The 17,421-nt window shown below is 33.7% G+C and overlaps 1 protein-coding gene across 2 annotated transcripts; it reads right to left on the minus strand.

The window, feature by feature from the left end:
• Positions 1–5,058: 5,058 nt before the first annotated feature.
• LOC130897840 (uncharacterized) lies at positions 5,059–15,737 on the minus strand. Of its 2 annotated transcripts, none has more exons than XM_057806764.1 (2): positions 15,322–15,737; positions 5,059–5,595 (listed from the first exon to the last, which is right to left on the minus strand). In XM_057806764.1, the coding sequence occupies exons 1-2, from the start codon at positions 15,686–15,688 to the stop codon at positions 5,159–5,161; spliced, it is 804 nt and encodes a 267-aa protein (XP_057662747.1). In that variant the 5' UTR covers positions 15,689–15,737; the 3' UTR covers positions 5,059–5,158. The 2 variants fall into 2 exon arrangements, with proteins under 2 accessions (XP_057662747.1, XP_057662748.1); XM_057806765.1 differs by lacking the exon at positions 15,322–15,737 and adding an exon at positions 7,027–7,205.
• Positions 15,738–17,421: the final 1,684 nt, after the last annotated feature.

A 17,421-nucleotide genomic window follows, 5' to 3' on the forward strand; every position in this document is an offset into this window, starting at 1 on the left:
TCCAAGAAACTGCACACGTACCAAACTGATTCACTTCGTTGTCTTTTTTGTCTATAACAAACATTAGTATGTTTTTTTCTGGTGATTATTGATGTAATAATTGCTGCAAAAGTTTTTTAGTGTAAAAAAATCTGTCAAAACATAAGCTGATAGGGGTCTCTCGAAGGATTCCTGCAAACTTTAGGACAACAAGAGTTGTACTACGATGTCTACCTCTTTCTGAATATATATTCGAATCGTATTCCTTTGAATCTAGACATAGCTTCGTCAATTCTTTGAAAACTACTCCCTCTTCTTTCTGCAAGAAAAGTGTGCCTCAAACACGAAAGCACTTCTTCCATTCAATTAATTTTTTGAGCATCATCTGGTTTTTTACGAGAATTGAAGTAAGGTTCGGGAGAAAGAAGTTGAAATCTATTTCTAGTAATTGATTGTTTGGTCATTGTATTGCTTAGTGAATAGACCAATAATGAAATTGTGTAGGCATTTTACTTTAGGACATAATGTATTTTCATTATGTCGTACTGAACAGTTTTCTTGATAGAATTTTTCCTTTTTAAGAGGCCGAAGGTAAACAGTTTCTGAAGACGATAACTTGGTTATCGAAACGCGCGTCAGACAGTGAGTGGTGGTTTAAACAGTATATTTAGTAACTATATGAGAAGTTTCCATCCTGAAGTCCATAGCAGACCAGGATATTTTACAAGCGTGTGGAAACCACTGGTAATCTGGTGATGATCGGTATTATATGTAGACGAGCGGATGGAAACGTAGCAAGACTTGAAGACTATATCGACGGCTTAAATTGTAAACCTGCAAAGTACAAAAAACCAAATTTTACAAGTGGTAAAAGAACTATTTAATGGACGCAAAGTAAAGTAGAAAGATTTCTCCAATATTGATAATAAAAATAAGTAATAATTAGTGACTCTTACTGTGCTGAAATACCCAAAAACTTTCCTTAAATTACAGTTTGCAGATCTTTTCTCTGTAAAACAATGGAGACGCTTGGTATTTAGTTATGTTGTATGCTTTTCCAATATCTAAAAAGATCTCATTTTTTGTTTGAAGGCACAGTAGACGGATTTACTGTAATCTGTTTACAAAAATGATATATCGTTAAAGATATGGCGATTTGAATGCAGAGTTAATACGTATATGTATGTGAGTGTGTGTGTGGGAGAGAGAACCTTTTGAGAGTACGTGAGATTTATGAATTTTCGCTAGAGAGTTTTTTATCTTTTAGTAAACTTGACGGTAATGGGATTATGAGAGGGAAAAGGAAGTTAATTTTCAGTTTTAGATGTTAAATAATAGTTGATTAAATACTAAAGATACTTAATTTTTACAGTAAAATATCAATCAAGAAATGAAAGAATTGAGCTGAACCTGTATTTTTATCGAAGTTATGGCATGGAATACGAAAAGTCTGTAGAATAATTTACATTTTTTCGGAATTTCCTGTTTGTCAAAAATCAGTTTTCTTATTATTATTTCTCTTTTCAACGTCTTACGTCTTACCTATCAAAGTAAACATAAGCTGGATATTTTCTTCATATAAGGATGATGTAGATGTAATGAACAAAGTTGGGGGATTGGTCCTAGGTTGCTTATCAAATTCATTGGCGGAATTATCGAAACGATTTCTTGTTTTAATTCAATCGAATTTAATATTTTGAAATTCTTCGTTTATTAAGTATTCGTTAATAATAATAAAATAAAATGTGAAGTTATGAAATATTTCCGATATTTTCGTATTGACATCGCAGTTATATATTTGGAGGTTTTTAAATGCAGCACAAATTAGAAACTTAACAATGTTGAGAGATTGACTGAACTAACGTATGACTCAATTAACGATTTATGGAACACGAATTTTCTACATATTTTCGTCTTCTACAACTACAAGACAAACGAATTTTTTCTTTAAATGCTCTGTAACTTAGCGACAGATCGGTAGACTCGCGGAGGTCGTGCGTTCAAATTACTTTGTTTTGAATGTATGTAACTGTTTTTAGGAGTAACTACGAGGATCCAGAAATACCTGGTGTAACCTACAGATGGCGGTAGTTGCTTGAAACATACCACTGTATTAGAAAGTACATCATATGTTTCAAATATGAAGACGCCACGTTGTTTGGTATTCGTTTGGCAGCCATTAATAGTGAATGTTTTCAGTGGATTTGTAAACAAGGAAAAATCTAAGTCAATGGTTATCCAAAATATCCGTTGCCAAAATATTATCGTTCATAAGTTCCTTATCAAATTTAATTTCAATATTGTTGAATATTTTATTTATCAGAAACAGTTTGATTTAGTTAGTTCGCAAGCTTTGCAAATAATCGTTACTTCAGCCTATAATAGAGGAAAACACGCACATTCTTCAATTTTTTTATCAAATTATATGCTATGAACCCGAGAAAATATAATATTTTCAACATAAACTGATAATTCACAAAAATCATTATCATAATCAGCTTCTACGTCTATGGTTTGAAACTCTTAACTAATACGCATGATTAATTCATAATAAGCGGAAAAGTACGCAAAATGTCGGACAGTATACTGGACCTTTCTTCACTTTGAACGTATTTCTCTCTACATCATCTTTGTAATAAGGAACTCTTGAAATTGGTGCATGAAAATAAAGATAATGATAATTTTGAGACTGGTAAATCTGAATCATAATATGTAAGGCAAATAGTTTTTGGCAGTTATTGCACTACTGCCGGGTAATTCAAGCTTTACGGTGAAGGTACTTGTAACACAATATGTGTCTTGTAGAGACTTAGAATTAATTAGCACCCCTGAAGTTTATCCCTATAGTAGCTGAAAACTTTCCAACTTCAATATTTAGTTGAAACATGCAACCGTTTTGAAACGAAACGAGCAAATACCAGTAATATAATGAGATATCCAAATAAAATATTAAATGGAGTGCTTAAGATTTGAGATATACTCAGTACAAGTATTTCTATAATTATCACTGTTATTTAAGTATTTAGTTATTATTATCTAGAGAATTCTTAGATGAAAGAAAGATAAGAATGGAATCAATTTGGGATTCTACAAATCAGTCTCACATTACTTAACCAACTAACAAATTAATTTTATATAAAATTTGTAAGAACGTTGATGAATTTATTTATTTTTTATTATTTTTATTTAATCATAAGCCGGTAATCTGTGCGATGTATATGTAAAGCTGCTTGATTGGGTGACCTGATATATATTTTTTCTACGACCGTGCGTTTTAACCCACTTTCCCGCACGCATTTTAGTTTTGAAAGTGTCACTTTCCCGCACTAGTGCGGGAAAGTAAAATTATGCACATTTTGACCATATCAGATAGTTTTTTACTTCTGAGATTATAACTATTGTTACTACAGGTAAATAAATATTCACGAAATAGTCCATCAAACAAAATTTAAACCTTTTCTAGCTTTTTGTAGCATTTTTAATTTTTTGAAAATATAAAATAATACAGATATTTTTTATATAACCATGTAATTGTTACTAAAACGTCAAAGTTGTTCAAAACGTCTTGGAAGTGACCTAATAAGTGCAATCTTCTTCTAAATTTAACCACATTAAACCGAATCCGATACAATAATATTAATGGATTCAACCGAGGAAGAAATTCCCGTAGCCATTTTGAAGGCTGCAAATGAAACTAATTCCGAGCTGTTACCTACCAACTGACTTAAAACCGTTGCCGTCACCGCCATCGTCATCTTTATGCGACCTGCAACCGATGCAATCCTCATCGACGTCATCTACCTTCCAGTTGAAACCAAATTATTCCACTGGACCGGCAATTCTTACTAGTCTACAGAATGCAACAAATTGTGTTTTCAATATTAATATTTATAATAATTAGTAGTTTTTAGTTACAGTTTTTTATATTGTTATGTTTGTTGGAATAAAATAATTTTAGAAAAATGGGATGGTATACTTTTTGTATATACGGTCGTAGAAAAAATAATGTTCCTAACACATGCGTAAAGTGTCTTTCCCGCACTTGACCGCTTGCCCGAACTCCGCTCCGCGTCGTTCGGGACAACTGCAGTCGCGTGCGGGAAAGTATCACTTTCCGCACTTGTTAGGAAAATAACTATTTCCCCCATGTATTTCTATCTTTCGCTTTTTCTTTTACTCCATCCTTCCCTTTTATCTTTCACATTTTCAATCATGTTTTCCGTAGTTTTCCTCTAAAATGTTCACTAGCTCATCAAGATCAGATTGAAATGGCTCGAAAGGCATTTGTCAAGAACTCTTCAATGTTTGTAAACAGAAATCAAAACCTCCACGTCAGAATAGGATTCATGTGTGGTCAGTATTGCTGTACGTAGTGGAAACTTGGACCATGGCAGATCAAATGATCAAAAAACTTGAGGCATTTGAGATGCGGCTCTATAGACGCATCCTGAACATACCCTGGACTGAAAGAATCACCAATCACCAACGACGAAGTACTAAAACGCATTGGTCGAAAAAATAAGATGTTGACAATTATTAAGATAAGAAAAACATCTTACATCTTACGCAACGACAAATACCAACTGTTACAGAACATAATACAGGGCAGAGTAGAGGGAAAGAAAGGCATCGGTAGGAAAAAGAAATTATATTATTATTGTATTGTATTATTATAATGAATATGATAAGGCAAAATTTGAAATTCATCCTAAAGAGTTGTTAATTATCAAAACAATAACTCAAAATCATGGGATGTTGCTTGTCTGTTTCGAAAATAACAAAAAAGAAATTAAAAAAATTCGAAAAATGGCTAAAGGGTTATTCATATCTAGAATTATCTTTTGTCACAAGTCTAACTTCAACAGTACAATATTGCGTTACTTCATGATAACATTGTCAATGACCAGAGATATTTCGGAATATGACAATATGGTATGTCAATTTAGAGAATGAATATAAAGTATTTTTACGGTATTTCCATTCATTGTTGCAACAAAATATCCCATAGAAGGCGTGAAAAGACAATTTCGAATAAAATGTCAGGTTGGAGGTTACGTCTGGTCACCAACCAATGAATAATTTAATTGAATATAACAATTTGAACATAACGAGGAACACAGTCCTACGTTAACCTTGAAATTTTATTTAATAAAATATTAATAGAGCGAATATACAATTTTCAATAAGTCAATTTTATTTTGGACCCATTCAAAGCCGTTTTAGCAGTTCGTATAACATAAATTTTTTCATTTAAACTAGGTACTAAGAATGTTATACTCTTATCAGTATTTCGAGTTGCATTCAGTACACGAACTGTTATTCCTAACTTGTCTTTCATAATAATTTGAGCATTATACACAGCATCGTCAAAACCAGGCAATATACCTTCGAAACGTAAAGTTTTTGAATTAATTTCATCTCTACCGATAATTGTTTTCAATATATCGTTTATTTCTCTAAGTTTTTTCACTTCCTCGTATAATTCCATAGCGATATTTGAAACTTTGAGGGCTATTTTGTAGCCAGACTCATTCTCGTTATCTAAATGAAATTGTTGACCAAATGATGCGTAAAAGTTGCTCTCACGGGAACTTTCTGGCGACTTGCTCGTTATATCTGAAACAAATTTAATCTCTTACTAAAATGGTCTACGAAATTACATAAGCAGTTGTTTTCTACATCGGTGTTTCGAAGGGACTGAGTCGAGGCAAAAAACTGGGGGCAATCAAAAGATATACAGGATTGAGTTACATGACTTTTTTTGAGATTCAGTAGTCTCTAATTTTGTTGTAGAAACATCCGACCCATTATATATTTTATTTAACAACTATAGCACACGCCAACAAAGATGTGAGAAAGCTGTGAATTTATGACTGTTATATTGAATTAGTACTTCTAACTTTTAAATCAATCTTCATCTTTAGAAGACTCAAATTCACTGTCATCAAAGTCGTTTTTTTAAATTAATAATACATTGGTTGAATGACTTGATGATCAACGTTTGTTTGGATTTCATGCTGCAAATAATCGTATTTTATTCTATTTCTGATCATCAACTTATTTCAAATTTCAATGGACGTAAAGTCGACAAAATAAACTAAATGAATTAATTTTCAGTTAATAGTTTTATAGTTAGAATGTCAATTAGAAAGATAGTTAGAAAAATTTAACTTGTATTGAATATTTGAACAGTATGTGATCTTATTCCTGGTTACTAGCTTTAATGGTTCACGAAGACTGACTGTTGGTCGAAGACTGACTCGGAGCTATTCTCTTTCTTTATTATTTCTTTTTAAAGGATAGGGTGTAGGGTGGTGCTTAGAAAAAACAGAAAGTTAGGTCTAATAACCATCTTCTGAAATATGTTTTCACCTGGTAAAAACCAATGTAAAAGAGTTATTAAATAATGGTTGGAAACGAAGAGTTACCAGAAAGAGATTAAAAAAAGGTGGGCAGAATTTGAACTGAATAGATTCTCATCTCGTTACCGTTCACGTTTTCTAATCTGTACAAATGCTCTACAATGTGTTGACCACTATAAGGTACGAAATAATATTTACTTAAAATACTTTAGGTATGCGGGTATTATAAACTCGATTCACAACTACAACTTTCTGAAATAAAATAAAACTCTAAATAAAACACACTATTTTTGTTAAATTCTCCAATTTTTAAGCTACATTTGTTTGCTTTATGTGGTTTTCAACGGTATTCCATATAAATTACATCGACTTTAAATTCAAATGATATGGGGGTAAAATCAATACAGTGTCCAATACTTTGTCCACCAAATACGCATTTTATGTACCCATTCTTTTGAATTTACTTCGTGAAATTCAGGTCTTAAGTTGTCACAATTAACAAAATTTTGTATAATCATTTTATCTTCAAATTAAATTGCTACTAGATGCTGGATAATTCTGCACTGAAAGGTAAGATGCATTGTCACAAGCGATTATGGATTCAGAAGGTAGTTTTGCTACGATTTTATTCGTAACCATATACATTAATTCACGCAATTAATTTCAAAATGACAATTTCTCTTACCTGTTCTTTGATAAGCTCCCGCTTTTTCCATTGAAATTTTAAGCAAACTTTTCTCGTTACGCTACTGATAATGCTGAATTGGTGTTAACAATATTAAAATGGACTGAGTGCAATGATTTTAGGATCTGCAAAACTTTTGAGTTAGCGTGTGCCCTAGGACGAAATAATTAGAGTTAATAAGAGACCCCATCATTTCCAGGACTATTAATAAATATCACATTACAATAACTAAACTTTCCAAACAACTCTTCACTTTTTATTAACAAATTTATATATCGAAATAATCATTATTCACAATTAAGCAAAGTGTCATTAAAATTGCATGTAGTAAAATCTATTTTTGTTTTATTTGAAATAAGAAGCCTAAGAATAGTAATATCAAAACATTGTATCGCCTTTATTCACCTAGTACATCTTGAGCTGAATGAACTGTAATAAGACTTGGATGTATACGAATATCTGATCTCTATCTTCAATATTATAACAACCAAAAAACTCGCCGAATGGGTGCAGCTTTATAGTTTTTTGATCTTTACAATACTGATGGAGAAGATTTCTTGAAACCAATTGTGACAATTGATGAACCTTCACTAGTCTAAATTTTGTTAACTGTATTTTGGAACCAGAAAGGTCTGTTGCTTGTGGAGTTTATGCTTCCTGGAACAACAATTAACGGTCCATAACGGGAAGAGGCATGCTAACATCTGGAATTGTTATGAACTACGAAAATTCCCGTCCCTACAGCGCTTGTGTAACTCAACTACTCCTTCAGCAAATCCCGACCTAGCACCGAGTAATTTCCATCTTTTCTTTGAACTAAAGCGGTGGCTTGGAGGGTTGCGTTTCCAAACTGACGCGAATCTAAAAGACACCGTCACAACTCACTTCCAATTTTTGCTAAGCTTGTTCAAAGATATGACAAATACCTTAATCGTTAAGGTGTCTTTGTAGAAAAGTAAGCTGTATTATATCTCACTTTTGGTAATAGAATCTTGTATATTCACCCTTCTTTTTTCTACAGCCCATCGGAGGTTGAAAAATAAACAACAGCTCATATAATAAATAATATAAATTTAAATTTGAATAATTTGTTAGTAATCCATATCGGCACCGTTGCATATGTTACTGGTTGACTTGGTACCTTGGCAAAAAAGGATTTTCCACATTTTCTCCTTCACTTTTCTCAGCTAACTACACGATAACCGTACCAGATTCCCCTATAATATCCATAATGAGATCACAAAGAACAGATAGCTTGGTTTCCGAACGATAGGAATACAAAGACAGTTTTGAATGAAAAAATTTTATTTATTAAAAAGAAAAAGATAAAAAGATGACATGAAGACAGGATACGCTTCGATAACTAATGGAAATATAATGCTAATGTATTTTCCTTGACATATTTCAGTGCATTCCATAACAATGGTTCCAATATTTGAATAAAAAAAAATTTCGTGCGCTTAATCAAGAATGATATTGATGTGTAGCAAAGCGACATTTTTGAAGGTTAACTTTATCTAAATAATTTTCGTCCGACATGTCGTTCTCTAGTACAGTAATTTATTTTCAGTTTATTCAGCATTGAGAAAAATATTACAAATCACATAATATTCTCTCACACCATTATATTTGTCAGTTGTAATGAATAATTTCAAATATTAAATATTCAAATCATTTTTATATTTATCATTTATTCCAGGAAATGATAATCTAAAAGTAATTGAAAATAAATGTAATCCATGAATTATATGGATTCTTTAGCAAACTATTGATTAATAAATAATCATGAACTGTGTTCTTCGATTGGGTTATTGAATTTTCGTGTACAACTTCGGCTTCCCATGTTCCAATAACTTTTTCAATTTACAAAACATTGATAAAACGACGTAGAATATTACAACACTCATACAAAGAACAAATATCCATTTAATCTATAGTCTACAACTGAGTTCTGGGCGTCTGCAAGCGAACTCGGTGATCATGAGCCACGTCTGCCTTTCGAGTAGGTCTTGCAAATACTGCTCTAGGTGGTATTATGCTCAAAAGAGCATCTCTTCTGCTATGGTGGTATCGATAAAACAGACAGGCCGGCGACCTCTCTTCTATGCTCTAAGCTGTCCAGGTCTGTGGATCACTTACAAGTTGAACTGCTCAATTCTATATTCAGTCAAGCATCTTCATCATCTTGGCAAGTTCCAAATGTGCCAGCAATAGTCTGAAGATGGACGAACCTGGGGTTTGTAGAGAATTAGAAGCTTCTGCGTGTTATATAGCTTTTTGTTCTTCAACAGTGCTTCATGTTTTTGTAGAGCTGTCTTGGCTAAATATGCTTCATACACCTGATTTAATATATATAAGGTGTGATGTCACGAGAAAAGAAATCCCAGAAACGAATGTGCTGGAGCTACAACCATAATGCGCAAATGAACACAAGAATCTAGCGGCATTGAAGCCTGAGAAACTTTGTAAGGACACGCAGCACTGGACTCGTCTATGTCCCGCGATGATTCATCCGAGGATGAGCTCAACTAACAGTTCCCAAAGAAAGAAGTGTATGCACATATCATTACCCCCTCATTTTGTGCATATAACTTTCAATTCTAAGCTGGTATAATACCACTTGAAACGCACACAACTCTTGAAATTTTTGTTTTCCGCTACTGAGAAGGAAATAATGGTAAGAAGTGTTCCAATTACGTGCAGCTTTTGTTTCAGCCTCTTTCAACTCAAAGAACAGTTCTTGGTACAATGACGATTCTGCGCAATACAATTATGAACAGGATAGTTACCATTATACGAAGGATTCTGTTTTGTATGCCAAACGACATAGGGTTCGTTAGTCAACCGTTTCCGCGACGGTCTTATAGACATAGCCGTGCATAGCCGGAATTTGCGCAGAAATATCATTTAAGTATCCTTCGCAATCAATAGGAAGTGGAACTGCAATGCAATGCGACTGCGCAGCTCTCACATTGCACACTTTGCCATACGGAAAACACTGTTTACACCACCACCGTCTCTGAAGACGATAACTTGGTTATCGAAACGCGCGTCAGGCAATGTAATTGTGTGTGTTGGCGTAGTGGTGGTGTAAACAGTGTGCTCAGTACGAATATCACCAACGGTTCCAGAAATTCCAGCTCAGTTACCACTTTGCCATTGTTGATATGAAGGCGTTAGTTTACGTTTTACTACCACCACGTGAATATGGGTTTCGATATTATTTCTAAGTATAAATTGCAGAAGAAACTCTGCGAGGGGGACGGAGAGTCTTATAAAACAGAAGAAGAGGAATATGAGATTTATCTGACCTGTAGACTTAAGCCTTGTTCCAGAAACGTGACTTGTTGTGACTGGAGGCTGACAGAGCTACTAAACCAAGGAATAAATAATGTCAATGCCCATAAGAATTAATTGGCGGACATTGAAAAAGTTATCAATAGATACGATAAATACCTCAATCTTTTTCGAGATAACATTAGAAAAGTAAACATTGGTTTGCATATACATTAGATGTCTGAAGAAGTTAAAAATATTTAGAATAACAAATAAAGTATGCGGAGGGAACAAAAAACAATCTACATCGAAATACAAATTGATTGTTAGTCCAATGAAGTTTTTAATAATACGGTTGCTTCTTGAAACTATGATATTTTAACGAAGTTATTATTCATATAAGATTTACCCTATCTAGAACTAATGCTGATTTACGTTTAATGTATACATCGCATGCGAAAAACATCATAATGATTTTACAATATTCGTAAGCCATACAACATGAATTATGTTCAATTTTCACGGATAAACTTAACTGTATCTTGCAATGCAAATTGTTTTGATAAACACAAGGGTGTACCGATATGTTTTTGAATATTCTTTTTTATCGTGAAATACTTTGTATTCACTAAATTATCAGGACAATTTTGGCATACTGGTTTCAAGCCTTTGTATAAAGATATACCGTAGCTACCAGTTTTAGGAATATCAAGAAAGTTTTTGATCATGTCTGGTACGTTAGACCTGTTAGAAAGGTTCTGAGTATTGCTTTGTTATATCCTATATATGAGCTTCATTTCTATATTTCATTTACTCAAAAACTCCAAACGTCTCTTTGACCACCTCAACACCCTGAGCGAAAGACGTCTACCAAGTAATTTCCGCTTGATAGTCTTAGAAACCACAAAGAAGCTATTTTGATAACGGAGATCTGACTTGATACTTGTGTCCTAATCTTCCTCGACAATTTCCCAATCGCCATTAGGTTTAGGAAAATACTATGATTGTTTTTCTGCGGCATTTATGTAACTTGGTGAACTAGCCAAATGGCCGAAGACAGGAACTGATACACTCGTAGTTGTACCAGCTCTTACCCACACCATTTGGTTGGTAGACCCCAAAAGCTTCTTAGTTCGTCAACATAACATACACTCGGATGCTGAAAGAAATCATCCCAGTCCCCGTCCTTCAGAGAAAAAATTCTTATACCAGTGCTATTCCTAAAACAAACCATATATGACATTAAAGTTCCCCTACAACTGCCTCCAAAAACCAAATCACCTCGAGTTTTTCCCTCCATATCTTGGTGATGCTTCAGCATCCACATCTCGAACGCTTGATGTTTGATGTCCAAGTCTTCATTAAAAACGGTACAAAAGCGTAAATTTTACCAAACATTTCTGGAGTAGTTACATTGAATTATCATCATTGTTTGTATGACCACGTTTGGAAGGTATGAAACAATAAATAATCTCAAGATAATATTCAAGTCATTTTCCCCCGGTTCTTTCAATTGGTTTGAAAATTAATGTCGAGATTTGAACAATATCACTTTCTTCATATAAGTTATGGAAAGTAGATATAAGGAGATTATCTCTAAATTGTTCAGGTGTATACGATAAGAAACAGTTCCAAACCTTTCAGAATGGCGCTGGTGTAGACCAGTCAGTATCAGAAGCAGCAGTATTAGCCGTTGAAAGAACCATCCCAGTAGATCTGATAGCACGCCAATACAGGAGAATATACAAAAAGAATACGCAACGAGGATAAGGCTAATGGGATTATTGACAAATCCAGAATAGCGGATGACATAAATCGTGACCATGAACCAATAATAGCAGTATGATACGGATCAACGAGGTAAATAAACTGCGCGTTTCTTAGCATATATCAAAGGCGGGATAAAGAGAAATGACGTGAATTATTACATCACCCAAATATTGTCTGGATACGGTTACTTTTGATCCTATCTGTTCAAGCAACGAAAAGTATTTAGTATCGCTTGTGAATAACCCACCGACATGCGGGGCATTCTTCATATGCAGTCTTTGGAGCTTACAATGCGAAATACTGCAGAAAATAGAATTGAGACTGTGTATGCATAAACAATTTTACGGGCAAAGAAACGGGACAGTTTGGTCGATGATCCTCAAAACAACAAATGAACAAACCAAACGCAATTCAAGCGAAGAACAGCCATGCAACGCAGGTTTAGGATGGGAGCATCAAAGATGTTGCTTGTAGAGGAGGGGTTGGTGGTACGCATTTCTCTCTATTCAGAAAAAATTATGTAGGAATTGTAGATAAATTGAAGTAAAGTGAGTTGTTGCATCAAGCAAGATTAAACGTTTCAATGACTTGCGTTGTAAAAAATAATGCGGTATCTTTATAACACATTTTGCACAGATTTTTCTTAACTTTCAACAGATGATATCAAGAACAATATGGAGAAAACGTTAACCAGATTTTTTCTCAAAAACGATTTGAAATGAAAAACTTTACAACAGATATAATAGTATTTATTATTCAATGTATATTGTCGTCCTCCTAAAAATTCTCATATTATGTGCCTATATCTAATAATCATACTATACGTGGATTTTTAGAAGTACTGCTATGCATTAATGTTTATTAATATCCGTAAAAAACTTTGCCACGTTGAGGGATTCCATTTTAAACGGTCGGACACGCTTTCATGTTTTCAGAAATATGACACGACAGGTCTCATGAAACCTGAAATCGATAATGTGATAATATTTAATGTTTTATTCATAAAGATTAATTATTACATTGATAGGTATTGAAAGATGAAAATAGAAGCGTTGGTATGAATTCTGAAATAGAAAAATGATGAAGAAACCTTAACTGAATTTTATATAGAAATAACTTGTGGAAGTGTCATCATAAGCGTACACAAATTTGTCATTCGAAGGTGACAGCACAATATAAATTTTGAATACGTGAAAACTATTTTCACATACACATAAGAAGAGGGTAAGTTTGTTTATTGAATGTCGAATACAGTGATGACAACAAGTAATATGCTCACTGACGGAAAATATTCTAAAAGCTTTTAGGAAAATGGAAATGTTCAAAAAAATTCTGATTGGACAATCAACACACCTACAGTCATATAAACCAATATTACTTGAGCTTGGAAAGGACATTCGTATTATTATTTCACAGAAAGAGGCACTTAAATTTATCAATTTATCTGGTTTCTCTATCATTTATAGTCACTTTACAGTGGGATGGAAAAATTCATTCTTCTTTAACAAGAATAAATACTTGATTTTACAAGAATATTGGTGTTTAATTTAAGTCGATAAGATTAGTATCAACAAACTTAAAAAGGTTAGAAGTCTGGATATATTTTATACTTCTGACATCCGCTCCAAATATGTACTACGTCATCAGCGCCGATTGTTTAGAGGCAAAGAGTTGATTTGTTGATAAAAATGAAGCAGGGATTTTCGCGTAGTTCTTCATAAAACTTACTACAAATAGGTTCCTCCGGAATGGCTGGTTATTTTGCCACAACCAACGATTTTACGAATGTCGAAATCCGCGGGATGAACCAGGTGAACAGACAAATCGATAGAAAGACATATTCAGCAAGAACAAGAAGATAATATCTTCGGATCCTCTTAATTTTGAGGTGCCAAGTGCTAAAGTTTGAACAAATATCTTCTTCTTCTACTTCTTCTTCTTCTTCTCTTTAGTTATGACTAGGTCCTGTATTTTCATCAAAGGTTTGCCAGGAGTAGTTGGGATGCTGAGGACCAGCTTTCATACCACCTTATAGGTAGTCGTCCAGGAGGTCAAGTTGTGTCTGGTTTCTTTTCCTTTGCAATTTTTGCTAACCGTTCATTTGGAATTCTGTCAACATGGTCTCTCCATTCTCTTCTGCGGCTCCTTGCCCATCTTATTACATCCTGAATATCGCACATGTCCTTTATTTTGAACAAATATAGTATATTTGATTTGGACCAAATTCAACTTCGATTTTGTTGGACTATGGTGTTTGATTTTCATCACAAAATGAGTAAAATGCGATGGGGAAATATGTTTTTTTTTTAAATATAATGACTGATAATTGGCAAAAAGGGTCAATCAACTTATATGAAAAAAGTAGTATTATGAAAGTTTTTATGAAAATAGAATATGTCCTTACAACATTTTGACAATTTCGACATGAAAATTATTTAACCTTTAACAATATTCAGATTAGAAAACATCCGGACGCCAAGCCAATGAAAACGAAACAAAAAATACATCTAGCTACCCTGTATCTATATACATTGAAATAATCTGTCAATAAATTTGATTACTTGTACTCGATAAAACAGTATTTATTTTACTGTACTTTTTCATTGCAACACACCTTTTTTCCTACTTAAAAATACTTTGTTGCAGTAGTAGCTTGTCGGGCGAAACTCGATCGGCGCTGGTGACGTAAGCAAGCTATTGGTGCATTGCAAGAAAAAATGAGAATGGAGTGAAAAGATAACACTTTTAAAAATTCACATCAGCGCTATTATAAGTGCCCGATCATTTGAAAATTTAAACCCGAAATAGTTCTCAGAGCCATTAATTATAATTTCTTATAGCGGCTCGACCGTTAAGCTACGTCATCAGCGCCGTTCGCCTCACTAGAGAATTAATTTCACGTGGAACGTTATATTATTACGTCACATCATACTACCGAGCTGCTATATCTAATAAAACTCTTTTTGTAGACTCTCCAATTTTGACAGGAAAACCCGTTAAATGAATATTAAGTACCAGCAAAAAGAAGATGAAAAGCGGCAACTGTAAGCAATATTGTTTGTTGGTAGATTGGGCGATTCATCTAACATGAGAATTTGACAATACTTCGATAGTTTTATTAATAAAATGCCAAAAAATATTTAACTGATAAGAGATAGAAATCGGACAACCACACAAAAAACTCAAGTACTCACAAAATTTGTAATGATTAATAGTTATTGAAGACAAAAAAGTCAAATTAATACATACCCTCATCATCATTGATATGAAATTCTTGCAAATCACTCCGATAACCTAAATGATTTCTAATCACAAACAACCAATAATAAATCACATCGCCCTTCTTCAATTCAGTTTGCCGATCTTCAAAAACCCATTTTCCACCACTATGTTTCAAAATATCCTTTGAATATCTTCCGGCTTCCAAATTGTCTAGAGGCTTATTCAAATTTCCATGAAACGCGAACAGCTCTACACCATCTTCATGAGGTATGCTGACTGTAAATCCTTTAGGTTTCAGTATCCTTAGATGTGCTTTAGGTACTTCATATTCACTCAACACTCCCGATATTAACAACACGCTCTGTATAGGAAATATAAAAATTAAAATCACCATAATCACATGTATGCCTCACTTATGGTGTTGATTCGTTTAGACTACATCGATTAGGCCAGCTTAATTAGTTTATAATAATATTAATCTCATTGCACAATATGTCAGTTGGTATATGTTTATTTTTATTCTCGATTCACTTGATATCACTATCAATATGATTATAAATTAATAATAAACTGAATTTGTTACTACGTACGTGAAATTTATGCTGAATGATTTGAGCGGAAAATACGATATACTGGGTGTGTCTGAAAACTTTGGTAAATGGTCAGGACACAGAATTATTTATCTTACAAATAAGCGTTATAGTTCGTGTCCAGACTTTCCAATACAGGGACTTTATATAGATAAAACAAGGAGCTCCAGCTACCAGGAAGACGCTACGAGAAGGATGAGGCAGTACGAGACAAAAAATATTAGTAGAAAATGTGTCTACGACTAGTTCAAAACGTTTTATCGACGACAATGAAACAACTGAGAATAAGCCACGGTCGAATCAGTCGTGGACAAATATAACACACAATTGATCATTAGCAAGTAAATTGTTTGCGCAATTCTCCGGGAAGATTTTGGTAAGAGAATAATCCGTTCCACACTTGTACGGCACCTGCCGTCTGACGCTCATAAAGTAAAATTATTAATTTTATTATCAAGTGATTGAAATCCATCCTATCTGTAAGCTATCGTCACGGGATAAAACCTGTTGTTACTAAAAACTCAGAAGTTTTGGATCGATAAAACGTTGCTAAATTTTTGCACCATGATGGGATCATACATCAGAAATTCGTTCCTCTGGGTCAAAACGTGATTACCCCATTCTACGAAGAAGTTTTGAAACGGTTGTAATGGCACATCTGGGTAGTGAGCTCTGTTGCACGATAACTTGTTACCATTTGCACGCATCAATTCCTCACTCGGCGTTCTCGATCATCTATCAATGACAATAAATATTTAGAAAACACTGAAACGAGGAGATTAATAAACAGATAGATAATTGAATCAGTATATAGACAAAATGGTGAGTAACTGAGAAGAATAATTCGCAAACTTGGAATCAAGTTGATGGACAGTTAAGAATTTTTGGAAATAGGAAGAATTGTTTGTTGTTCTGAATAACTTAAAGTCTGTAATCATATACCAAACAGCATCGTTTTAAATTAATATCACCTTCGGTATTTCCAATTAAGTTTGGACTTTTACAGTGTGAGAATTTTTTTTTCCACATTATTTTACAATATGATGAAGATGATTTTGTTCACATATCCTGTTAGTTCCTGTTTAGTGACGATTAAGAACTGTGATTTTTCAAATCGTAAAAATCCAAGCGATCAAATAAATCTTTATTTCACTTGCTCAAATAATTCACTGGCAAAAAAATTAATCAAGCCAAGACACTATTCTTAGTGACTCTTGTGTAAAATAACGTCTTGAATCCAAATAAAACTGCCGTTTTATTATAATTAGAATTGATAACATTATTGGTTGCTTGCTTTCTTTTTATACTCTGAGGTACTGCTGTCTCGTCCGAAAAACCACCAGTACTCCGGTAACATGCTTGCATTCCACTTCCCCGAAAATATTTCCTCTATATTAGCGATGCCTTGATGGAACCGTTCCTCGAGGTCATAGGAGACTGCTCCTAAATTTTCAAAGAACAAGTAAAGTACGCTAACAGTAATTCCTCGACGTGAGCCACATAATAATCACTTTTGTGGTTACCAAAAAAGTTCTCA

This window comes from Diorhabda carinulata, chromosome 9 (assembly GCF_026250575.1).
Source record: "Diorhabda carinulata isolate Delta chromosome 9, icDioCari1.1, whole genome shotgun sequence".
NCBI classification, from domain to species: domain Eukaryota; kingdom Metazoa; phylum Arthropoda; class Insecta; order Coleoptera; family Chrysomelidae; genus Diorhabda; species Diorhabda carinulata.